At 32.1% G+C, this 27,256-nt stretch overlaps 2 protein-coding genes and 1 long non-coding RNA gene across 4 annotated transcripts in view; 2 read left to right on the plus strand and 1 right to left on the minus strand.

Moving 5' to 3' along the window:
- Nucleotides 1–11,838: 11,838 nt before the first annotated feature.
- Nucleotides 11,839–27,256, plus strand: part of LOC131627575 (heavy metal-associated isoprenylated plant protein 39-like) — a 61,394-nt gene continuing 45,976 nt past the window's right edge. Inside the window, exons 1-2 of one of the 2 annotated variants that reach the window (XM_058898417.1) lie at nt 11,897–12,084; nt 12,242–12,690. In XM_058898417.1, coding sequence (XP_058754400.1) covers nt 12,079–12,084; nt 12,242–12,637 — 402 coding nt within the window. In that variant the 5' untranslated portion in view covers nt 11,897–12,078 and the 3' untranslated portion in view covers nt 12,638–12,690. Of the gene's footprint in view, nt 12,085–12,241; nt 12,691–27,256 lie in introns of those variants that run through there. The other variant, XM_058898416.1, reaches the window with a different exon arrangement.
- Nucleotides 21,457–24,780, minus strand: LOC131627581 (uncharacterized). Its single transcript, XR_009291516.1, has 5 exons — nt 24,174–24,780; nt 23,736–23,814; nt 23,559–23,653; nt 22,524–23,354; nt 21,457–21,871 (listed from the first exon to the last, which is right to left on the minus strand). It is a non-coding gene; the product is annotated as an uncharacterized LOC131627581 (long non-coding RNA).
- Nucleotides 25,927–26,786, plus strand: LOC131627576 (heavy metal-associated isoprenylated plant protein 39-like). Its single transcript, XM_058898418.1, has 2 exons — nt 25,927–26,080; nt 26,267–26,786. The coding sequence occupies exons 1-2, from the start codon at nt 26,075–26,077 to the stop codon at nt 26,666–26,668; spliced, it is 408 nt and encodes a 135-aa protein (XP_058754401.1). The 5' UTR covers nt 25,927–26,074; the 3' UTR covers nt 26,669–26,786.

Consider the following 27,256-nt stretch of genomic DNA (forward strand, 5'->3'; position numbering starts at 1 on the left):
ACTCAAAAGATATATAAATCAATTCTATTATTTCTAAATACCAACAATTTTGTTTCACTTATTTCTCGCATTCATATCATATATGTATCTCTAAAAATTACTTAATATAAAATAATTAAATAATTTTTAATAAAAATTAAAATATTTCAAATCATTTTATTCATCCATACATATACACATTAAATAAAATTCTACTAATATAAATATCATAGGCTCCCACAATAAAATATATTCTAAACATGGCATATTTATATATTTTATGTTCACATAAAAAAAAATTAGCTATAATAAAACATCTCTCAATTCTACCCTCTTTATCTCAAATAGTATTTAAAATTACTTAATTGATATCAACATCAACTAAAAATAATATAATAAGATGATATCATCGACCAAGTACAAACACACATAATAAAATATTTATTTAAAATTTATTTTCTTATAAATTTTATTTATATACTTGTTACATTCTTAAAAATGAAGAAAATACCTTTTTTTTTTTCTTCATTTAACATAATGATTCTCGGCTAAACAATTTATAATCCACATGCAATAAATGATTTCTTATAAATTTAGAAAAATAAAATTCACGTATCAATAGATAAATGAGTAAAATTAAGCACTATAATTTCTTTAACTGCTATGAATTATTATTACTTAATATATACTCAAAAATAATATATAATTAAATTATTGCATTAAATGCCAATAATTAGACAATATAAAAATTATATTAAAAATATTTTAGATAACTTAGCTCACGATACCAAACACTCAATAATATTTAAATTAAATTTTTTTATTGCAATATAAATTCTATAAAAGCTATAAAACTTTTATACCATAACTTATAAGAAATATTTTCACAACAAACATATAATAATATTAATAATATATCAATATTAATGATATCAATTAAATTGATATTAATTATATAATAATATAATTTAATATTGTACTTACAACTGTATAATATATTACCACTTAATGTAAACGGTTGATTTAATATCAATGCATGTGAACGTTATGTTATAAGTTGGAAAAGTTACGTTAAGACAAAAATCAAATATACAACAAATGAATGGTATCAAAACAAAAGCAAAAGATCATCATCAACAATATTAAAATTATATTTATATAGTAAAAACTTCTAATTAGTATTTCTATAATATGTTTAGAAAATATCATTCAATCAAAATTGTATAACTTTATATAATTTTGGAACATGAATAAAATTATTTTCACATAGTATTACCAGTGATAAATAACACTAAAACCTTTAGAATCATAAGTTTCTTTTAGCTATCATTGAACAAAAAACAATATAACATGAGTTTGAAAATATAGAACCTGAATGTTTAACGGCATCAACCATGATAAAGCATAAATCCTTAAGATTGTTGAAGAATTTGATCACCCATGTAGTTTGATTCTGTTTGCTTGTAATCATTGATCTTTGACCTGCAAAATAATAAACAATTATATAAACCTGAGGCGTGTAAAAACACTGTCCTTAAGGATTTATCCGCCTCATAAGCGCAAATCCCCCAGGATTCAACAGGTTCTTCCCAGATTCTCATTATCAATCTGAGGTATCAGAACAACAAGAACTACTCTTTGAGATGACCGGAAGATGTAATCCAAAAACAAAAGAGCAACAAAAGAAAAGGAAGAATAAAAGAGGTTTTGTTAAATTATCACGTTAAAGTATTTTATTTTTTCTACTCTCTCTTAAAGTAAGAGAGTAGACATATATATACATATAAGAGAATAGACTAAGTCAATATTATAATAAACTCATTATGGACCACATTAATTTTTGCTTTAAATTATAAATAAAATGATAATAATAGTAATTTTCTTTAAAAATATTTTATCTTATTTTTCACTTAAAATTGAGACAAAAACTATTTAAAACTTTTGAAATATCATCAAAATTTACAACAATAGCTTCATTCAATTTGAAATACCATCTCTTCCTTTCACTTCTATTACATTTTGAATCAAGAGTTCTTCTACCTTACTTCCATAACAATGAAGGTCATTATTACTTAGTACTCCCTCCGTCTCATAATAAGTGTTTTATTTGAGTTTTTCACAGTTCTTAAGAAAATGATTAGATCTGTTGATTTTAATGATAAAAGTAATATCATTTACTAAAATACCCTTATTTATTATAGGTAGTGGAGTTGTTGAAAAACGTGAAAGTTAATATATAAGGGTAAAGTAGTGGAAAAAAATAATAAAAGTTGCATTGATATTGTAAAAAGACATTTATTTTGAGACAAAGAAAAAGTGCAAATGAAACACTTATTATGAGACGGAGGGAGTAATATCTAAACTTGATATTTTGCATTTCTTATGCAAAATTTCAACCCTGAATTTGAAGTACTACTTTTGTAATTTTAGTTTGAGAGATAGAAGGGTTTTAATTAACAAGTAGTTCATTTTTGTGTGACAGAAATTTGTTTTAAAGTTGGAGATACATGAAGACAAAACCAAGCAAAAAGCTATGAAGGCAGTCTCTGGCCTTTCAGGAGTTGAGTCAGTTTCAGTGGACATGAAAGACAAGAAATTAACCTTAATAGGAGATATTGATCCAGTAAAAGTAGTTGGTAAGCTAAGGAGGTTTTGTCATGCTGAAATCATTTCTGTTGGACCTAATAAAGAAGAAAAGAAAGATGAGCCTAAAAAGAAGGAAGATTTTAAAGGAAATGTGACCAATCCTTTGATGTTCTAATCATCACGTGATATCTCACTACAATCTAGGGGTGATCGTATCCGAACCAATCCAAAAGGAAAATCGCAAACCGAACCAATCCAAACCGAAAACCACAAAAACCGCGTTTGGTTTGGATGATTTTGGATGAGTTTTTGGCTGAACCGCACGGTTCGGTTCGGTTTGCGGTTTTCATTTCACAAAACCGAACCAAACAGCATATTTAACTAAACTTTTGAATTTCTATAATTAATTTATTATATTTCCAATCCAATTGCAATATTGTACACTCACGTCACGTGACTCACAATTCCTTCATTCTTTCTTCCTATTCAACATTTCAACTTCATTCTCTGATTTCTCTCTCACTCATTCTAGAGAAGCATTTGGTGTATATGTAGTTCTGATAATATTTAGTCCTGAAGTTGTAATGTTGTATTAATATTTTGAACTGAAGTTATCTGATACTTGTATATGTAATATGTAGTTTATTAGTATGAAAAATTGTATATAGTATGTAGTATGAAAAACTGAAGTTATATTAGTAATTTAGTATGTAGTATATGTAAAATACATGGTATGGTACTGTAAAATACATGATACACTTATATGGTAGTAATTTTGGTGTAAAATACATGTATGGAAGAATGAATTATTTTGGTGTAATTAGTATGAAAAACTTCTTTTTTATGGTACTGTAATATATGTAATATATGTACGAAAGAATGAATTATTTTTCTTTTTTTTTAATTTCAGTACATTTTTATTTTATGGTGTAAACCGCAGCCCACCGAACCGATCCTAACCGCATTGGTTTAGTTTTGTTTGGTTTTGTTTGGATGACTTTTTAAAAATTAACCGAACCAAACCGAACCGCATGCATTTTTATCTCGCGGTTAGGATGACTTTTATGCTCAAAACCGAACCAAACCGCACCGCGAACACCCCTAGTGATGAAGAAGTTCCTAGCTGTGTTATCCTATAAATATTTTCTATTATGTTTCATAAATAAATAAAGAATCCGAATTTGTTTATATTAGTATGGTGACACCATGGATCCTCTCCTTCCCTCTTTTTCTCTCATTCACCAAAAGCAAGTGTAATTAAATTAATGTTATTAAGAAAAATGATAAAAAGAAGAAGAGAGAGAAAATATTAGAGAGAGATAGAGGGATAAGTGTGAAGGAGATAGTTTGAGAGAATAAATTGAAGGAGATGATCCAAGTCCGTATGATGAAGAGTGTTTTTAATTTTATTTTTTTGTAAGCAAGAATTTTATATACGAGAGAATTAAGGGTTCTCCATTCTTGATACACAAGAATGGAAGGAGCCCGACAAAAAACGATATTACAAACCAATTACAATCACGACATAAAAGACAAATGGTCTTTACAAAAATCGTAAAAGTTATAATTGAAATGAGCAATGTCGCCAAAGAAAGACCACCTTCAACTTAAAATCTTGATGTTCCAAACAATATTGTTAATATTCCAACTGTCATTCCTAAAACAATAGCCGTTCCTTGTCAACCTAATAATCCAACAAGTGGCTAACCAAAACACCCCTAATTTTCCAACTTGGATACCTTTTACCCGTCCCTTGGAATACGATTCCATAAAGAACGGCATGCTTTCTTCCTCATTCCAACTCGGGTAATCCACCCACACACCAATTTCCTTCCAAACAACCTTAATCACATCACATTTGAAGAACATATGGTCCTTATCTTTCAAATGCATATTACAAAAAACACAATTTAAGTTAGGAGTAGGAAGGTTAATACCTCTATACACTAAAAGATCTTTAGTGGAAAGCCTATTCACAAAAAGTCTCCAAGCAAAAGCTTTAATCTTAAAAGAGACCGTCATCTTCCATATCATCTCTAAGGCCTCTTCGTTCCTATTATATGAGGCTTGCTAGACTATTCTTTTTTATTTTCTTCTTATCGTACATTCATAACCAATATTATTGATACAACTCTTAACTTACACTTCAATTCTCTAGTATATTTTTTAAGTTGACAATAATTCTCTAAAAAATTAAAGGATTGGATTTATGGTTAAAAATGCATTATGTATGAAAATAAACGTCAAACATTTAGATAATTAGAGTCTGTTTAATGCACATGATATGCTAGAGACATAATATGTAGGGATGTCAACTTGCCTCCATTAGCAGGGATCCCCGTGGGGATTCTCCGTCTAGGGCCCCAAAGACGGAGAATTTTTTCCCCGCGGGGACGGGGATGGGGAACAAAGTCTCCCCGAAGGAACTTCGGGGATGAGGGTGGCGTAAATATCCCCCGCCCCGTGGAGTCCCCGCCCGCCTAAAGTAACATAATGTCCTTAAGTTTTATATAATTTTAAATTATTATGGAAGTTTATTTGTCATTTCATATAATTAATCTTATACACAAATTTAAAATATATATGTATTGTTAGTGAAAGAGTGAGATATAAATGATTATTTCAATTTTTTAGTTTGAAATTTTGGTGGTCATGACACTCAATATTATAGATTAAATATTGTTAAAACAATATATTTATCATAAAAGAATAATTTCTAAATTTCTTGTGGTTAGTTTTTTAAGCTTTTACTATTAATTTGATTTAAAATAATAAATAAAAAATCATGTTTATGAATCTCCGCGTGAACCATGGGGATCCGTGGGGACCCGTGGGGATCCGCGGGGATGGGGGACAAAATCTCCCCGTAGCGGGGACCCGAAGTGGGGATGGGGAATATATTCGAGGCGGGGATTGTGATGGGAATGTATCCCCCGCCCCCGCCCCGCCCCATTGACATCCCTAATAATATGATATAAAACTAGATAAAGATAGAATATGATATAGACATGATAAGACTTACTCCACATCTTAACTATTAATTCATCTCAATCTAATGGTTAAAAATAATAAGTAATTAAATATGAGAGAGAAAATTAATACTCATTAATTTTAACCATTAGATTGAAAAGAATTAATGGTCAAGATATGAAGTAAGTCTTGATAATCCCTCCTCTATATGATTACATAAATTATATAAATTATATATATTTTATTAATATTTTCTGTTTTTAAGAATAATTACATAAATTAAATTTTTTTTATTAATATTTTCTGTTTTGAAGAATAATATCATAAAATACATATATTTTATTTAGAAAATAAAAAACAGATTTTAAAAATAAATCTAAACATTTTTCTATTAATTTTTAAAATTCTAAAATACATATATAATAGTTTTTCTATTAATTTTTAAAAACAGATTTAACATAAAATATATATATATATATATATATATATATATATATATATATATATATATATATATATATATATATATATATATATATATATATATATATATATATATATATATATATATATATATATATATATATATATATATAGTTTTTCTAAACATTTTTCTAAACAGATTTTAACATTCTAAAATACATATATAATAGTTTTTCTATTAATCTTTAAAAACAACATCATAAAATATATTATGTAAATTAATAACCTAATTAAATTTAAACAACAACATAAGATTTAATTTATAATTTCGTTTTATAATAACCTAATTAAAAAATAACCTAATTAAAAAATAACCTAATTAAAAAAATAATCTAACAAAACTATTAAAAATATATCACATTATAAATAAATTTTTAAAAAAATTTTGAAAACAAATAAAAAACTTACCTCTTCTTCAATCTACTCCTCCTTCTTCTTCTTCTCCTTCACCTTCTTCTCCTCCTTCACCTTCTTCTTTCTTCAAATTAAATGGAAACAAAAAAATTTTAAACCATTGACAACATAAAACAGTATGAATATAAAAAAAAAATTATAAAAAATACTGGGATTATACCTTGTAGTGGAATTGAAATGGGATTGAAAATTTGGGGATTTTGGGAGAGGAGGAAATTCTGGAATTTGAGAATTTGGGGACGTTGCAGAGGAAGAATGAAACTTGAAATGGTTTGAAATGGTAAAGGTGTAATAGAAGGGGAAGAAGCAAACGCGTGAATAAATAAACTAATCAGTGACGTGGGAATCACGTCGCAACATGTCAACGGTAACATTGATTAATGTTCCTGCCTGCAATGCTGCCACCATGTTAGTTCAGTGGAACGTTGTATTTTCCCTCTAAAAGTTGCGACGTGTTTGTAACGTCACAACTAAATTTTTTAAAATTTGAATCTTCCCCCCTACGTGAATGTTATAACTTTTTCTATTTTAATTTTTAAACTTAATATAGTGACGTGTATCCCACGTCGCAACATGTTTTACACACCCCAATGTCTGACTCCTCATTACTTTATGTTAATAAAGTTATTTAAAATTTAAAAACATGTAGCAATGTGATTATCACGTCGCAAATGGCAATAATTACCCATGTGACTTCCACGTCGCTAATTTATGTCGCTGGAGACAATATTTCTTGTAGTGTATTGAAATAGAAATTTAAATTTGAATTTGTGTATCTAAAATTGGCACGCACTATCTGTATATAACGAAGGTGTTATAACAATCCGCTATTTGCTATGTGTGTGATTCTTGAATTTGGATTGTATGTATTCTTTCATAGAATAGTTCTTATGTACTGCAAATATTCTAGACGAATTGTAACTCCTTCTAAATAATCGGCCGATGACCATTATGATCGGCATGGAATATATATATATATATATATATATATATATATATATATATATATATATATATATATATATCACTACCACTATAATCATATACTATTATTATTATTATTATTATTATTATTATTATTATTATTATAAATAATAAAATTAATAAAATAAAACTAGAAACAATGGCATCATTGTCGTAAAAAGAACATAATGGCAACCAAATTAATAATATTGTGTACTTATGATGCTAATCAATAAGATAACAGTAATTTGTATTTAAGAAGAAACGTGACAAGTCTTGATGACTCCCTTTTAGTCCCTCATTTGATTACTATAATTGTTAGTTGTTATAAGTTGTATGGTAACAAAAGACTTCTAATTGGCAACACACTTTTTCAGCTCATGTATCCTAAAAACAAATTATACTCAAGTGTAATATTATAATATAAAGAAAAAAAAGATAAATTCTGGTGTGGCTAAAGCCACAGTGTGCCTCAATGTGCATCCGCCTATGATTTGTGTGGAATTTTTTTTACCTTCTTGATCTCTTGAAAAGACATTTTTGCAAAGATCAATCAATATGGTTAAAAAAATAGACCTATTGTGATTTGTCCTTTTAATTTTGTTGATACTTACTCAAAGAGTTCTTGGACCCTTGATTGTGGTGCCCCTCATCACATGACATTTTATATTCTCAACATATTTTAAAGATTATTTCTCCTTTTAACATCTTGTATATTATTGTTAGCATTCTAAGCACAACTGGATTACTTTTCCTTTGAGTCTTACTAAAGGTGTTAAGTCAATTGATCTTATTCATTCTGATGTTTGAGGATTAACTCTTGTTTGTAACATTTTTCTACTTTAGTAGCCTAAGAAACTCACAAGTATGGTTTTTCAACCATTTTTTACTCCACATGCTTTGAATGCCTCTCTAAAGGTCTATGTTTTTTTTAGTTTTGCAACTCTTCAGCCACATTCAAATCATAACACCCAAGGTCATAATCGTCCCATTGAGATAGTACAATCAACCTTCTTTACCGTATCATGAGTAAAATGATAATTAGAGGCCTTTGTAATTGTTTGATCACTACTACTAGTATGAATAGAATGAACCTCCCCTCATATCGAGTCTTCTCCATCATAGTTTCTATAAACCTCATCCCTGGGTCTTTACTCCTCTTTACATGATAGAACTCAGTAAAAGTAATACATTTGTGGTTGATGAATTTTGATCCTTCATGTTTCACTCTCAATAGCTCATGAGTCATCCTACCTTTTAGCTAGTCATTAAGACACAATCCAAAATGTTATCATTAAACTGAATTATATTGATTTGAACAATAAGAAAAGTTTTGATGACCTTCAAAATAGAGTAAGTTATACTCTTCCTACTCCAGACTTGTGTAAGTTTTTCAAAGTCTACTTCTTTAAATGAACACCTACCAAACAGGGAAGCTTATTTAGAAATAACTTTATCCTAGAAACTCAATGACTACTCAGCGCTCACATGCGTTTTTATCCCTTGTATTTTGTGAAACTCATTAAAAATAAACACAATCCATCATGCCTTGACCTTAAATCCCATAACTTATTCTCAAGATCATCAATGATCTTTAGAAATTCTATCAACTGCTCCATTATAAATTTCTTCTGTACCATCAAGAATGAGTAGTGTTTGTGTTTTAGACACAACCTGTGAGCCAAAACTTGTTCATATATAACTATTCAAGATTTTATTAGATGAAAGTTGAAGTCTTCTCACCGGAAAATTCCCTTAGAACTTTATCCCTGAGACACGAGATAATGACACGTTTAAGAAATAATAACTCTTTATGTAATGAGACAAAAATTTAACTTGGTAGAAGAAGATAAAGTAAAGAAAATAAACACCATAATTTGTTTTCCTAGTTTGATCAAAAGATATATTTTGGGGAAGAGAGAAGTTCTCTGATTCACTATACTCTTAAGAGTTGTTACTAAAGAAAAAGATTGTATTATATCAAAGTGTTCGCAATCTCTTCTATTCTCCGTATATGAATCACACAAACTTAAGGTATTTATAAGTGTTTCCAATCACATTAGATATCTCCAAGGGTTTCCCTAATTCCAGACACAATCTTAGAAATTTACACTAGCCTCTCTAGGATAAGCAGTAGGAATCCTAAACTTATGTGTGTGTGTGTGTGTGAGTGTGTATATAGGGAACATATCATATGAGAATGTTATTTTTATGTGAGAACATGAGAATGAATCTAAACCATTAGATTTTAAAACAAATACTGAAAATTAAGTGTCATTATTTTTTCTCTCCTCCATCATTTATTTTAGGCTTAATTGCAATTTTGGTCCCGCTATTTTGTCTTTTTTTCGATTTTGGTCCCCCTATTTTTAAAACCACAATTTTGGTTTCCCTTTTGAGTTTTCTGTTGAGAAAAAGACAAAAATATGGACTACTTTTGCAAAAAAAAAAAAGCAAAATGGGGGGACGAAAATTGCACAAAAAACTTAAAAAGAGGACTAAAATAATGATTTTTAAAATATAGGAATCAAAATCAAGAAAAAAACAAAATAGGAGAACTAAAGTTACAATTAAGCCTTTATTTTAATAATGGAGGAGAGAGAAAAAAAGGACACACATTCTCCACCATTTATTTTAAAATCTAATAATTCAGATTCATTCTTACGTTCTCATATATATATATATATATATATATATATATATATATATATATATATATATATATATATATATATATATATATATATATATATCAAATAAGTATATAATATAGAAAATTGAGACGGAAAATAATCATATTTTTTTGTCACAATATTGGCACCAAGATTCCCGCTTTTTTAATACTAAAATTTGGGACTTAAATAGTTCATTCGTTCCTAATCGGGGATGAAAATTATACGTTGTCCCAAATAAAAAAATATTTTTATTAAAGACTTCTTGACGGAGAATTGCCTTAAATTCCGTCTCAATTTGATTATTTTGGGATGGAAATTATGACCGAAAACCCAAACTACTGCAGATTAACCAGAAATTTCACTTACCTACCGCCTTCCGAAGTACCTACGTGCCACCAAAGACCCAAAGCCCCGTCTACTGGACCTTCATCGTCTGACACCCCTGACGACCGTCATTTTCCACCACCACTGCGATGCCCATACTGTTTCAACCCCCTTGCCCCCTGACGCCACCATCACGACTATGTCGTCCCTCTCCTCCATCCATCCATTCGGATTACCTACCCGTGGTTCCAACACATTCTAATTGCCTTATAGATGCATTTACGCCTTTTTGGTTTCTATAATCTCTAAATATTTTTTCTTTCTCTTCATCACTTAAGGTTTTAAGGCATACTTCAACATTACAAATTCGTAATTATCCGACTAATTGTGTATTCCTTTGTAATATCGACAATTCACATAAATAATTTCATATTACATCTTATGTAAGTTCAATTAATCAAATCTACCCAACAATGTTTACCTTAATAACATACTATTTCAATCAACTCAAATGCCATTACCAGAAAATTTAATAAATTAAATAGGGAGAATACTAAACTTATGTAACCGTCATTGACGAGATCAATAACATCTTGAGCGCCAAACAACACACACATCTGAATCATCCACTGATTATAGTTCTTTCCATAAAATATTGGAATCTTTATGTTCAAGCTTCCATTTTCGTCATTCGTTTCGTTCTTGTGCAAATTCACTTAGATCTCACCAACACTGTGTTTCCCAATCGCACAGAATCAAGAAATGTGATTCTCTTCTGATTTCGATCGTAAATTCAACGCAAATTCAAGAAATAAAATCAATCACACACGCCTCACGTACACTCGTGTTTCCCTATGAATCAATCTGGAGCTCTAGATACCAATTGTTGGTGTATAAGGTTGAAGATGAAGATGAAAAAAGTGAGAGAAAAAAGAGAGAAACCGTAACTTAATTACTTTCTATCTCTTATTGAAAACTGAAAATATGAATTCTCATACTACAACGAACTGAAACTAACTTCAATATTTATACAATATACCAAATTTAAATGCAACTCAAATTAAATTAAAATGCAAATCTAAAATATGTTGAATTTGGATTTTACTTCAACATATATCAATTTTAAATATTTAAATAAATTATTTATTAAATTATTGATATTAGTGGCGGGACTGGAAAATACTATTTATGTTCTAATCAATCATTGCCACTTCTAAAAAAAAAAAAGAATTACACAAATTATAAAATAGACTTCCAAAAAAACTAAATTGTAAAGTAGAAAATTAAAATGAAAATTATCAAAATAAGAATCTACATTTAAGCCTTTTAAGTATAAACCCAGTTAATTAGGTCCACCAGAGAACGAGTCATATCTAAAATATTAAATATCTCACCTGAATTTGGTATATGTAGGTTCCAGTGTTCCACGAAGGAACTATATTGGAAAAATGTCCTTTATATCTGCTGCTTAAGTTTCGTAGAAAACCACACACTATTTGTCTTGACTTGCTTACGTTGACCCTTCCTTTGTCATCAATCACTCTTCTTTCATTACTATAAAGACCCTCCAACAATTACTTCTTCACTTCATATCTTCACAGCGTCTCTAAATTCTATTCCATTTTGCATCAATAATTGTTCTACCTTATAGCTCTCCTCTCACATATCGCAAGCTTCCGTAACAATGATGGTTAGTTAGTTCTTTACCCTGATTAAAACCGTACTCTTCTATTTTCTTTATCACAGCTACAATATAATTGGTGAATTTTCTTTTCTTTTTTAAAATTTCAAGACTGAATTTTGAATCTTTGCTTTGTCCTAACAACTAGTTCATTTTTGTGTGACAGAAAGTAGTGTTAAAGTTGGATATACATGATGACAAAATCAAGCAAAAAGCTATGAAAGCAGTCTCTGGCCTTTCAGGGGTTGAATCAGTTTCAGTGGACATGAAAGACAATAAATTAACACTAATAGGAGATATTGATCCCGTAAAAGTAGTGGCTAAGCTAAGGAAGTTTTGTCATGCTGAAATCGTTTCTGTTGGACCAGCTAAAGAAGAAAAAAAAGATGAACCTAAGAAGAAGGAAGATGATAAGAAAGATTCAGCAAAAGAAAATGTGATTAACCCTTTCATATTTTATGGAACACATGGTTATTATAATCATCAGATGAAACCACAATACAATCCTTATTACGGTGCTGTTAGCGTTGAAGAGGATCCTAATAGCTGTGTTATCATCTAAATTTTGTGTATTATGTTTGATAAAAAGTTAATAGAAAAGTAATTGTATATTTATTTCTTTTTGTTTGTAAAAGTAGTATATTGATTATAATATGAGGTGAGTATACTATTGACAACTGTTTTTTTTAAAAAAAAAAAAAAGCAAGAATCCATTAATAAGGGAACAAGAGTTCTCCATAGAGCTACAAAGAAACCGAGCACTAACTCGAGAAGAAAAATTACACGCTAATTGAAAGCTACGATAAGTAAAACAAAGGATTTTTACTAAATTCGTAAAAATTGCAATTGGATTGCCTAATTTTTCCTATGAAAGCCCATCTCCAAGACAACGTCTTGATTCCCCACACGATATCCGATATGTTCCACGTATCTCCTCGGAACACTATCTCGTTTCTAGTCAACCAAATAAACCAACAAGTAGCCAGCCACACCACTCCCTCCTTATCTCTCCTAACTTCCGAAAGCTTGCAAAACGACGCCCATTTCGAGAAACTTTCTTTAAAATTTCACGCTTTATAATCGTTCCAATCCACGCGGCGACATCTTTCCAAACCAAATCCACGGCGTGGTAATGCAAGATGGAATGAAGCGAAGTTTCCCTGTTCCGGCCACAAAAACACAAGAGTTATTAGAAGAAATGATACCTCTATAATAATGTAAGACTTTTGTTGGAAGAATGTTGGTAAAACATTTCCAACCGAAAGCTTTGATCTTGACGGGAACCTCTAACCTCCACACATTCACTAAGACAGAATCGTATTTTTCCTTCGGACCATACCGCACACGAGTATCGCAAATATTCTTGTGGCAGCTGCTGACTGAGAAACAGCTGTCAGGCTCTTTGAGCCACGCCACAACGTTCCTGCTGTTGTGGGCCGGCTGCTGATGGCGCAGCAAGATCTTCATACGCAGCAGCTCATTAACGCAATCAGCACTATCGACTGCTTCTATCTCAACACCGAAATCTCCCCAATGCCAAATACCATTGTTCCATCCGCCCATTCCCGCTATGGATACGTCTTGCAATTTGGAGACATAAAACTGCACAGGAAAAAGATCCATGAGGATTCATGCTTCCAACCAAAAGGACCTCCAGAAAGATACACCGAAGTCATTGCCTACTGTATGCCTACAGTAATAGTTAAAGAAATCCTTCTCAATGAATTTTTCTAGCTTAAGGATGTCATCCCACCAAGAAGAAAAAGAACCATTCCCCTTGCCTCTTCGTCCTCCGAAAGTCACCGAAAGCGCTAAGTCTCCGTATCTAGCTTTCAAAACGCTGTGCCAAACCGAATCCGGTTCCGCTAGAATCCTCCATTTCCATTTACATAGGAGCGCCACATTAAAGTCCTCTATCCTTCTTAATCCCAATCCCCCATTTTTTACCGCTGAACATACCGTATCCCAACTCGCCCAATGAATGCTTCTTTTCTCTTCCGTTTTGCCCCACAAGAAATTGCTCTGAATTTTCTTTATCTCCTTTACGACAAACTTTGGAGCCTTGTAAAAAGATAACATGAATATCGCCAAGCTACCAAGAACCGACTTTAGAAGCGTTATTCTACCTCCAAAGCTTAGAAATCTTCCTTTCCAATTAGCTAACCTCTTCTTGATTTTCCTCAAAAGCGAGTTCCAAGTGGCAATCCTCCTAGGATTACTACCAATAGGAATACCGAGGAACAAAAACTCCTTGTGTTCTCGTTTGCAAGCTAAAAACGTCGTAGCCACTTCCATGAAATTTGAATTGATGTTTATGCTGATAAGTTTGCTTTTATGGAAGTTGATACCAAGCCCCGAAATTAGCTCAAACCCCCTTAGAACCGTTTTAATGGCCCAAAGGTGATTCCAACTACCGTCTCCCACTAAAAGCGTATCGTCGGCAAATTGTAAGACGTCTACAAAGCAATTTCTATTGAAATAAAATCTTGCATAAGAGCCATTCACCACCGCCTTGTTGATCAAACCCTTTAATCCTTCCGCCACAATGACGAAAAGAAATGGAGAGATCGAATCTCCTTGTCTCAACCCCCTCTCCACTTTAAACTCCCTCGTCGCACTACCATTCACCAACACCGACATATTGCTCACAAAAATCAACGCTTCCATCCAGTTCATCCACTTCTCCCCGAACCCCATGGATAAGAGCATAAAACGAAGAAACAACCAACTTACCTTATCATAGGCTTTCTCGAAGTCGACCTTGAAAAGAAAACAACTATTATTTTCCTTGGTCGCGAAATCCACCAACTCATTGGCCACCAATACCCCGTCTAGTAATTGCCTACCTGGAACGAAAGCGCTTTGGCTTGGAGATATGACCTTTCCAATAATGCTTTTGATTCTACGCGCCAATAGTTTTGACAATATCTTGTAAATGCTCCCAACCAAGCAAATTGGTCTATAGTCGTCAAGCTCCAACAGATTATCCAATTTAGGAATCAAAGCCAAGAAAGATGACGTTATGGATTTAGAAAGAACTGCCCCCGAGTGGAAATCTCTAAAGCAAGCCACCAAATCGTGTTTTAGAAAAGACCATCCTCTCTTGAAAAACGAAAGGGAATAACCGTCCGGGCCCGGACTCTTAGAACCGTCACAACTCCATATTGCCGTTTTGATTTCCTCCTCTCCAAAGGGGTGTTCGTATGCAAAAGTCTAGGCCAGTGGCGTCGAGTATTATTATTTTCTTATAAACAAATTAATTGATGTAGAGTACATGTGTTACTTTTTATCTTACATAGATAGACAACATTCTCCACTTTTCATCTTGAAATTCAAATTCTCTTCAAGACTTTCTATAGCGGCTACATGAAAATCATAGAAATTACAAGTACAATTTGAGTTTAGGCCAATTATACGGTACATCATGTTATCGCGAAATCTCTCATTAATTAAAAAAAGTAGAGATTAGAATCCACAATACACATATTATCTTAAGGTTTTAAGTAAATATGTGATAAATATGTGGCGTGTCTTTCACAAGTGTTGCTTATAAAGAAATGCCCAAACATAAATGCTCCCTCATGTTGCTTGTAGGAGAAAATATTTTCCTATAGAGTATTAAGGAAATCAAATTCTTCCTCAACTCTGAAATATATGTGAGTTTGTTCAATATTCGCCATCACCATCGTCCATAGCAATTTTAAATTGTTTCGTTTTAGTGATAGTACATGCTTTATCACCACCAAGATAAACAAATCCAAAATTACCGATCTGAATGTAGAGAACCATTCCTGATGCATCGCCATGTGGTAAGCACAACCAAAGTCAAGAATCCACACTTATGTGCATTTGTTGGATGAAACACATAGTATATCTACTTCATTGCCATAATCATTAGTTTGAACCACATTTGCAGAACTAGATGAACCATATTTTTTGTTTGATTTGAATAGTCCATCTTCCAATGACTGATCAATTTGCAACTATAACACTCAATTGTTTCACGATTTCTATATTTAGACCTCTTGTTTCCATAATCTCCATTAACCTTGTTTTGTCCACGATCTTGACCCCCTTTCACAAATAGACTGTCACCTTGAATTTGTTCCTATACACGTTGTCTCCTTTAAGAATAAGACAAAAGTGTACAAGCAATCAAATCAAGAGTGATATTGTTTTTCCTATATGTAAGAGTTGTCACCAAATCATAAGAGCCGGGTAAAGGCTAGAGCAAGATAATTGCCTTATCTTTGTCATGAAACTTCACTACAAGCCTCACAGATAGGTGATTATGTTGTTGAAGACATTGAAATATTTTAAATCAAATCCTTCCAACATCTTCAAACAGTATAGTCGCAGCTTCGCGAATAATTTATTCATCAACATCTTTGACATAATTGGCTCTTCAGTTTGTCCCAAACCATCTTTGGAGTCGTCGGGTCTAGGATATGAAACTTTTCTTCGCTTTTCTATAGGAATGTATAACCTCCACGTCTTCATTCCTCTCCATGAGAAGTAAAATTTGATTGACCATCGAAACTCCACCCATAATTTTTACTTTGCCTGTTTCAAGCATTTTGACAATGATTTAGGAATCAATTTTCAACTCTACTTTCTGAAAACCTAATTTCTTCATGAGGAATATCCTTTCATATATTCTGCATAATTTCGCTCTAAGGGCACTGCATTCCCCAATATATTTTGAAAAATATCTCTTATAATCACCATGCATATCTCGAATAATACCTCTACATCCTGACGCTCTTCCTACAATACAAGCTCCATCTGTATTAAGCTTGACCCAATTTCCTTCTAGAGGTTTCCCTCCAACCATAACCACAAATAATTTATCACCACGAGCAACAATGACATTGTTCTTCATAGCTTCCCCATACTCTTCCACTATTCTTTGAACATAGATTTCCGAAAACAAATGTCTATGATAATTCACGTCATGCATCTCCATGTTACACCAAAACCATAAACTACGACAACCAACCGGCCAAAAACTAACTCAACTATTGCTTTCTCACATTTAAAATCAACCCAAGCAGTCAAATCTATAGAGAAAAAAAATCCAATTCACTCCCTGTTTTTAGGCAACGGTTTTTATGAAAAAACCGTTGCTAAAATCAGCTAAAACCGTTGTCAAAACTCATGAGGGGCTAAAAATGGAAATGCAATATTTATAGGGATCAAAAATTTATTTAACCCTATATTTTAATAGATTTAGAGATAGAAAATGCTAATTAACTCCTAATATTAATAACTAATTGTTTGGGACATTTTGGAAATCAGTTATAGAATTATTTAGTGAAGAATTTAAAAAAATTTATACTTAATTACAAAATTTGGCGGTTACAGAGATTTAAATAACTATAAATTATTAATTACAAATTAGAAATTACAAATTATGTATGTAAGCATGGTAAGGAAAGATGAAACCATTGGTAGTAGTTGGAAAAACATTTGGAAAATGAAAGTCTAAGACCGGGTGAGGTGTTTCATTTGGATGCTTAAATATGATAAATTACTAACCAACTTTTAATAAAAGTTTAAAAGGATTAGGAGGAGCTTATTGTAAGCTTTATGTGGTGTGAAGGAAACAGACAACTTTGCATTGGGGAATTAGTCATGCTTCTTTGGAACATTAGGAGCCTCAAATATTATAATATTTATAGGGATCAAAAATTTATTTAACTCTAAAATATATCATAATTTTTGTAAATGGTCTAACTCAGTTGAAATTATAATTTTACATTAACATTATTTTATTATAAATTTCATATTATATAATAAAAGCAAGTTTATGTATCCTCCAAAAATCCATCTTTAATCAAATAAGGTGCAAGTTGTATGGTATAAACTTTTTTTTTATAGATAAAAAATTGCAGAGATTACTACTACATTTTTATGTCTGAATATAAAATAAAACTCATTATTAAGATAGAAGAAACTCATCTGTTTTGATTATTGCGTGTGAAAGCAATCTGATCTGTTTGAACTTTTTATATAAACATTTACCAGAAGAATGATAATTTTCATATAATATTCTGCCTTTGAACTTTGTACACATTAATTAATTTGACACTTCTTTGTGACAATGACAATGGTCTAGTTAGTACTATATGATTTATTTCAACGCGTTATTTAAAATTATTCCTCTTTTGAACCGGTCCAAAGGCTAAAAAGTATGAAGGTCCAACACTGGAAAGGGACAAAATTTTTTGACAATATTCTATGGAGTGAAGACCCATGCTAAAAACCTCAAAATACCCTTAAATTTTAGAGATGCATCTCCGAAATTATTCATTTTTTACATTTACAATTATTTCGGAGATACATATCCAAAAGCATCTATTTTTTTGGTGTTTTTGGATATGCATCTCCGAAAACGAAAACCCTCCATGGTCATGGCTTCTTCTTCTTTCAAACATTGAACCAACCACCCAAATTCTCAAAATCAACAAACAACAACCTCAAATTCAATGATCCAAAATTGAACTCCAAATCTCAATGACAGTCTAAATCAAACATAAAAGCAAGAATTTTAAATTTTGTGGTAGCAAACATCTAAAAATGCAAAAAAGATACCAACGAAGAGGTGGATCCACAAATTGATGGGTTTCAATTGGTTGGGTGAGTATGGAGGTTCTAATCTATGTGATAGGTTGAAAAGGTTATGATATGCAATGATGGTGATATTGTGAATCGGTGTTTGCTGCTTATGTTTGTGAAATCACCAGGTATTCAGAGCAAAAAGGGAGTTGTTTATGCTTGATGATATTTCGGAAGTGCATTTCCGAAATATCCTAAGGGGTAATTTTGGAAGTGCATCTCCAAATGCATTTTTTTTCTTTAAAAAATGGCATTTTCAGATGCGCACATCCGAAATCATCTTTTTTTTTCAAAAAAATGTGCATTTAGAGATGCACTTCTGAAATATAGGGATATTTACGGAATTTCTCCGCGGGTTCCTAAGAAGCCATAGGAGTCTATAAAGAAATTGTCAAAATTTTACCTGCCAACTCCAGTTATACCTCACACCTTGTCACCCTAGTTATATTTAGCACCCTCATATTTTTTACTATTTCTCAAAATGTCCATGAATAAATTTGAGTCAAAAGTGCGAATAAAATTTTCGATCGTTAATGTGAAATTTCTGGTACCAGACCAAATATCTGGTATTAAATTTTACTAGAGTTTTTGAAATATCTAATAAAAACTCATTTTAAAAGTTTTGGTAAAAATTACAAGAATATTTACCATAAATTTTGAAATTTTCGGTAAAAACTAATACATTTCGAAATTTCTAGTTTAAAATACAAGAGTTTTATCGAAATTTTTTGATAAAAGCTCATGCAAGTTATGATTTTTTGTTGGAAATTTCAAAAAAAATTTCGAAATTTCTGATGTATTTTGAAATTTTCGATATTACTCATACTTTATGAAATCGATAACTTTAGGCAAGGGAATAACGGTTAAAGCAAGCAATATGTGAGGGTGTCAGGTATAACTGGGGGTGGCAGGTTAAATCCTCAAAAAGGGCAAATCAAGACGAGGATGGACTGATATTTCTTTTCGCACTAACCAAATCATCTCACTTGTGAAACTTGTCATCACCGTCTAGATTCATCTAACAACCATTCTCTTCATGCTCACTCTCACGTTTCGGTTGCTAACTGACTCTCCTATTTAAATGAGAGTGTGCCCTTTTCAAGATATGAACTCTATTACTGATTGACACTACATATCTCACTCTATTATTGAATAACCGTACATGTCAGCCCCTCTCATCCGCGTCCGGACCATGGATAACCATAACACAACGTCAGTTCAACCTCTCCGATCATAGTTTTTCTCTCGTCCATAATATTATCGTCTTAGTGGGAATCAACCTTTGACTACTAAGTCCAATGATTTCAAATTTAATTTAATCAAATCCAGATCTCCTTCAATTGAAGCATAAATATTCATTTTGAGTTAATCTCGTCAAAGTTAGCAGTCAGATTCCTCTCACCAAATTTATTAAGCAATGACACCATTGAAAGCCACTCGTTTCTCCGCTCAACGACAAGCTACCACCACCGCTGAAGCACCGGGAAATCTTTGCACACCTCCACAAAGAAATGGCGGTCAAACTTAACATCTACTTCTTATGTTCCTCCTCCACCAAATCTCGCACAACCTGTAACTGTTCTGGAGCCCCTAAGTTTCCTCGATTCGTCAATTCTTCTTTACAATTGGACATATGGGCCGAAACCTTTCGTCATCCCAGCTCTACCTCCTGCAGTCACCGACTTTCATCTTTTACACGTTAGTTTTTGTCCACAAGGAGCTCATGAGTTACTGAACGACATGTTCTAGATGATTCAGCAGCAAGATTCTCAAGCTCTCGTAGACAAATTTACTCAGATAAAAGTGAGCTTGCACAACACTATTCCAATTAACCAAAAATTTTAGGAGGCAACATTTCCAAAGGCTGTCGAGCCAAGAAAAACGTAAAAGAGGTCTAAAAATCCTCGGATCACCGAAGATACAAGTGTCACACTTCTTCTCTTGATCCTAAAGGGAGAGGCAACCACACTCCCAAAAAGAACCATGGATCGACAAGAAGGGGACGAAAGGAAGAAGGATCCCCCACTCAAATGAGGAAGAAGAACCTGTTGACCATCCACAAACTGGACACTAGAAACCCCTGAAACTAAAGAGTTATAATGGAAACGGGAACACTAACGAGCACGTGGGTGGACAATTAGACTACTATCACACATGCTAAGACATAAAATTCAAACTTAAGTCCCTTATAAACTGAATCATAGATTCTTGGTTAGAAGTTAGAACTTTGTGAGACTTTCACCACCTATTTCACTGCCATGAAGAGACAACCAACAACTTAGGGCAAGAAGGAAACCCTACATGGGTACATCGACTAGTTCACCAAGATCACAATGACCGTCCAATATGCCAAAAATGTCTTTTAATAGCGCTTTTCTGGAATTTAATAGCGCTTTTAAGTGCTATTAAAGCTCCTGCAATTGTAGGTTGACTATATACAATAGCACTTTTAAAACGCTATTAAAAGTGAAGTTTTTAATAGCACTTTTATAAAAACGCTATAAAAAGTGAAGTTTTAAATAGCACTTTCATAAAAACGCTATCATATCTTTGATTGGCGCTAATATGCATGTTTTTTATCAAGATTTAATAGCGTTTTTGCATGAAAAGCTATCATAGACCCTTTATTTAATAGCGTTTTTCTAAAAAGCGCTATTAAAAACGGCCATTTTTAAATAAAAGAAAGATGTTTACAGTAACCCAATGTAAAGTTTTCTAACTATAGAACAGTGATTTTTCACAAAGTAAAATTCGCTTTAGGCATTCACATCCTCCTTTATTAGATATAGTATTTCACAAATATTAAAAAGAACCTAGTTCCAATTTTAACATGATACTAGCATTTCTATTTGGTCTTATGATTTCCAAACAGTGTATGCTGCCTAAATACATAATGTTTCCAAGTCTTCTTGGAATCCTAATTTCCATATCTAACTAACAAACTATACAAAGTTTTATTCATTTAAAAAAAGACATAACATAAATGATCCAAAATGAAATATTTTCTTACATAACTTTAAGATTGTAACTCATAAAGAAAATACATACCAATTTTTTTAAATCATTCATTTTTATAATTTCATTGATAAAAAGATGAATGCACTTCAGAATGTTTGGTAGTCCTTGGCACTACTCAATTCACTTAACTTTCTCACATTAATTGAATTCTTGACTATACCTGCATGACACAAATAAAATAAATAAATAAATAAATAATAAAATTTATAAAATTATTTAGGTCAATATTATCTCAAATAAAAAGTAGAAAGTTAACAATCATGAAAGCTAACATTCAAGAAAGATACTAACGATACAAAGAAATACTACAAATAATGAAAATTGAAGAACTCAGAATGGCTACAATAAATTAATCATGCATATGTTTTTAACTCCAAAAATGAGATTGCAACATTCACATTAGTTAAGATACACCATTTGTAAAAACTATTACTTAGTAATTAAAAAAGCATTATTGAATTCCAACATATAAAAGTGAAAGACATGGTAGCAAAAGAAGTAGCAGATCTTGGAAAGAAGCATCATCTCTGAACTATGGCCAAGAAAAGTTTGTGATAGGCCGTTGTACTCAAATAGCTATATACAAAATTCCTATGATTGTCTTCCACACAATCTATACAATTTCACTATATTTTCATGTTATATATTATAAATCAATTTAATTTCTGTTAAGAGCTCCTGGACCCACCCCTTTTTTAATTCTGCTGATAAGAACTTTATAGCTACAACAAATGAAAAATCATAGGTTTCGGTGAATCATGTGGATGAGGAATACCTGATTGTACCTAATTAAGCATAGTATGAAAACTTACTCTTTAATGCATTTTCTGCCCCTTGTAAGGTCGAGGTCCATTCGGGTGTTAGATCTTCAACAATATGAAAGCAATAAACTCTAGAATCATACCAATACAATACATGAAGTTTTCTGCAGATATATTTATTGAAAACTCAGCCACGATAGTAAAATTATACCAGAGGCTGAAAAATGCGTTCCTGCAAGAGATGTCCCGTGGCGAGACCTCTTGGTGAAAACTCTGGCAACATTCCCCTCTCAGCCAGTCCTAGAAGTTGGAAGGAGTCACTGCTCATTTTAGCAACAAACATTCCCATGTTCATTGTAGCTGCAGCTTGAAGCCATCATCTCAACCACACTCCTCCGATGATCATCGCAATTTTAGAGGAGTAACCGTCAGTCCATAACTCGCGCTGAACAGGAAGAGCACCTGTACAATTCAAAAGAGGAAAGAAGTACGCCACAAAAACCAGAATCAACGCGGAAAACAAGCCTTTCGGAAGTGTTTTCTATGGATTTTCAACATCACCGGGAAAAGTTCTTATGGAGTCCCAATAATTGAGATTCCGAAAATCAAAGCTTCAGGAACACTATATGAACGGAAAAACCGAAAATCCAAGTAATCTAACAAAGGACCAGTTGCTTTCTTAGTAACCTCCACACGAAAAGGTCCTCTTGATATCTCATAGAATATGAGAAACACAAGAGGTACAACTGAAACTTTCCTCATGGGATCTGTTGCCTTCGGGGAAGCCGATTCACCTACTGCCATGTACTCGCTCCCACTCCTAGAGAACTCCCGCATTGTATTAGAACCTTCTTGTCTATTATATGATGTAGTTCTTAATTTCTGCAACCAGCATGAGAGAACTGTAAGCGTGTCAAGATATAGGAGATAATGACTTGTGCAGCGGACTCTGATGTTAAAGGAAAACTACCATAGCTATACACAGCCCAGAAACTGACTTTAAATCAATATTTTAATATTGGAATTTCGTTTGGGCATATAAAAATCTTAGTTGCAAGTATCAAGATGTTTATTTATGAGACTTACAGGTTACTACAATTAAAAATTGATATCTTCCAAAAGCAATGTGACCAGAATGCCATGCATTTCCTTTACTTGGATCTTTCGAAAGCTTCTCAAGCCTGCAGATAATCAACTAGTGTTTCAATAACTTTGCTTCCCCCATAATGAAAACAAACAAAAAAATGTACAAGTGATTTTCACCTCAAACCATAGAAATTAACTTGATGAGATCATTTTATTTCAGCTTCAACAGGATGAGAGGGCTGGTCATCATCTGCATCTGTTGGTAAAGTTAATTTCTTATCCTGAAACAGAAAAATAAGACTTCTATACTCTCACAAAACACAAACTAAAGTAGCCATTCCTTCCATTAAATAGATTCATTTCCTTCTTTTTCATTCATTCAAAAGCCACAAAGATCAAATTCAAAATCAGATATGACAGATTTTGGAAGGATCTTCTAGATTCCATATCCCAGTTTACATTAACACAATTCCGTTTCAAAAACAAACAAAACAAAACATCACAATTAGAAATCCCTAATTATCAAAAACCCCAAATCCTTAAACAAAATAAGATGAATTTCGAGATATAATTTGAAAAGTACTGTGACATATTCATAGGTGAGGATTTACTTACATATTCTTTGTGTCAGAGTTGTAGTGTTTGAGTATTGCAACAAAAGAGTTGTAGTGTTCGAGTATTGCAACAAAAGAGCTAGACAAGAGCGAGATTAGATGATTTATGGGATTTCTTGTAAGAACAGAATGACGAAGCTCAACCAACAATAATGCAAATTGACAAGGACAACTACTATGGAGGGCAACATGACGAAATACGGCTACACAGTAAGGTGAGATCGAATACAGTAACGGTGAGACAGAGAGATACAAGAACCTTTGTAAATATTTCTAGAAACTAATCAAAAGACTTTGGAACGTAGATTGAATTGATTTTAGGATATTTGATTTATGGGTACAGTTAATTTTGGTTTTAGGGTTTTTGAGATTCAAAATGGGGGCTGAATTTGACGGGAAAAGAGGGCTATGAGTTGAAATGATAAAGAAGGCGAGTGTTCTAAGTTTGAATGATGAAGAAGGTTTGATGCGTGAATTTTTTAGGGAGAAGGTTTAAGGATAGAAAGATGGAAGGGTGAAGTACGTGAACAAGGTGGAATGAAAAGAGTTCAATTTCTAAAGAAATTTGTTTCGCGAGTTTTTGTAGTTTTTGCTAGACATACCTGTAATAGCGCTTTTAAAAATCGCTAACAAAGAGGCATTGCTATCATAGCATTTTATAAAAAAGCGATAACAAAGGGGCATCATTATAATAGCGTTTGATCAAAAAGCGCTAATAAAACCCTTTTTTAATTATTAATATTTTTGTCAACACGGGATTTCAAAGTAAGGGTTTTTATAGAGGCCGATCTTTGATAGCGCCCGACCAAAAAGCGCTATTATTGGTTTTCTTGTCAAATTTTAATACCGGTTCACTAAAAAGTGCTATTAAAGTAGTGCTATTATAAGATAAAATTGTAGTAGTGGTCGGAGGATCAGATGAAAGCCTCAAAATGTTGGGTGCAAGGAGGCTCATAACCCGAAAGACTTGTTGAGTAGGGTGCAACCCTACATTAACTATGAGGAGAAACTGTTGGTCAATGGAGGCAATAAGGGACTGAGGAATCTCGAATCTAGTAAAACGTCAGAGAAAGATTTCGAAAAATCTAGAGAGGATCTTGAGCATAGGCCTCGTTTAGAATTTAACTCCTATATACCTTTGAACACCTCATGAGAGAGGATTTTCACGAAGTGCACTAAAACAGAAATCAAGGAGGTCGGGATAAGAAACTCTTATCCGGTCAAAGAGTTCATATTTTTACACACAAAATTCATGAAAGTCCAGTACAAAGAAAGGGGAAAATCAATACGAGGATGGACATATTTTACATTTCGCACCATCTAACAGTCATCCACATCTCACGATCCATCTAACGGTTATGTATGTCTCATAATCACTCTAACATTTTAATTGTTGACCAACTCTCCTATTTAAAAGAGTTAGGGCGCCATTTTCTAGAATAACAAAATTCACATAACAAAAACTAACATTCTTAAGTTACATGCATCATCAATCCAACTATAGTGTATTGAAGAATTGGTTATAAGTAAAATAATAAATTTTCCACTTTAATATTTACTGTCTAATAAAATCCTTTATGAAGGTTGCAATGTTCTTCGAAAGAACGGTATATTGGAATTTAGAAATCAAACAAATTATAGAATAGAAAAGTCATTTATATCTGCTTCTTCAGTTTCGTAGAAAACCACACACTACTTGTCTTGACTTGTTTACGTTGACCCTTCCTATCTCATCAATCACTCGTCTTTCATTACTATAAAAACCCTCCAACAAGCATCTTCACTTCATAACTTGTTTTCAATTTCAAATATCATCTCTTCCTTTCACTTCGCTTACAATTTGAATCAAGAGTTCTTCTACCTTAGTGCTCTCATCTCACATATCAGAAGCTTTCCATAACAATGATGGTTAGTTAGTTCTTTACCTTGATTGAAACTACTCTTTTATTTTCTTCATCATAGATAAAACATAATTGGTGAATTTGCTTTTCTCATGTAAAATTTCAAGCCAGAATTTCCAATAGATTTTTGTTTTAATTATTAGTATTCCATTTTTTCAACTAACTAACAAGTACTTAACTTTTTGTGTTACAGAAAGTAGTGTTAAAGTTGGAGATAAATGAAGACAGAATCAAGCAAAAAGCTATGAAGGCAGTCTCTGGCCTTTCAGGAGTTGAGTCAGTTTCAATGGACATGAAAGACAAAAAATTAACCTTAATAGGAGATATTGATCCAGTAAAAATAGTTGGTAAGCTAAGGAAGTTTTGTCATGCTGAAATCATTTCTGTTGGACCAGCTAAAGAAGAAAAGAAAGATGAACCTAAAAAGAAAGAAGATTCTAAGATTAAGGATTCAACAAAAGAAAATATTGTGATAAATCCTTTCATGTTCTATGGAACACATGGATATTATAATCATCAAATGAAACCACAATACAATCCTTATTACGGTGCTGTTAGCGTGGAAGAGGATCCTAATAGCTGTGTTATCATCTAAATTTTTTGTATTATGTTGGATAAAAAGTTAATAGAAAAGTAATTGTATAGTTGTTTCTTTTTGTCTTGTAAAAGTAGTATATTGATTATAATATGAGGCTTGCATGACTATTCTTTTACATTTTCTTTATGTAATAAGAACATTCTTAATCAATATGATGAGACATCAGATTAATCACTAAAATTGTGGTTAATTTTTGTTACATAGATAACTAAATTTGATATCATCTAAAATTAAGTGATTTAATTAATGATATAACAAAATGAGTTTGTGATTATTACTGATATGGCATGATAAAGTATAATAGGAAGAAGTGGTTTATATGGTTTACTCTTGAGACTAATGTTCAAAATAATTGAAGTTGAACAAGTACTTAGGTCCCATGAAAGCTTTGAATGATTAATTGCATATGAATAATGACAATATTATACACACAACTGTAAATCATGTGCAGTCCCTTTCCATAATAATTCAAATTGACTACTTCTCTTTTATGGTCTTCTATTCCTTTAAAATATATTCAACATCAATGAATGGAAGTACTAGTTTTTCTTTAGTTTTTTAAGTTCCAATAAATTGAAATCAAAT

Source organism: Vicia villosa, unplaced genomic scaffold (assembly GCF_029867415.1).
Source record: "Vicia villosa cultivar HV-30 ecotype Madison, WI unplaced genomic scaffold, Vvil1.0 ctg.000368F_1_1, whole genome shotgun sequence".
NCBI classification, from domain to species: domain Eukaryota; kingdom Viridiplantae; phylum Streptophyta; class Magnoliopsida; order Fabales; family Fabaceae; genus Vicia; species Vicia villosa.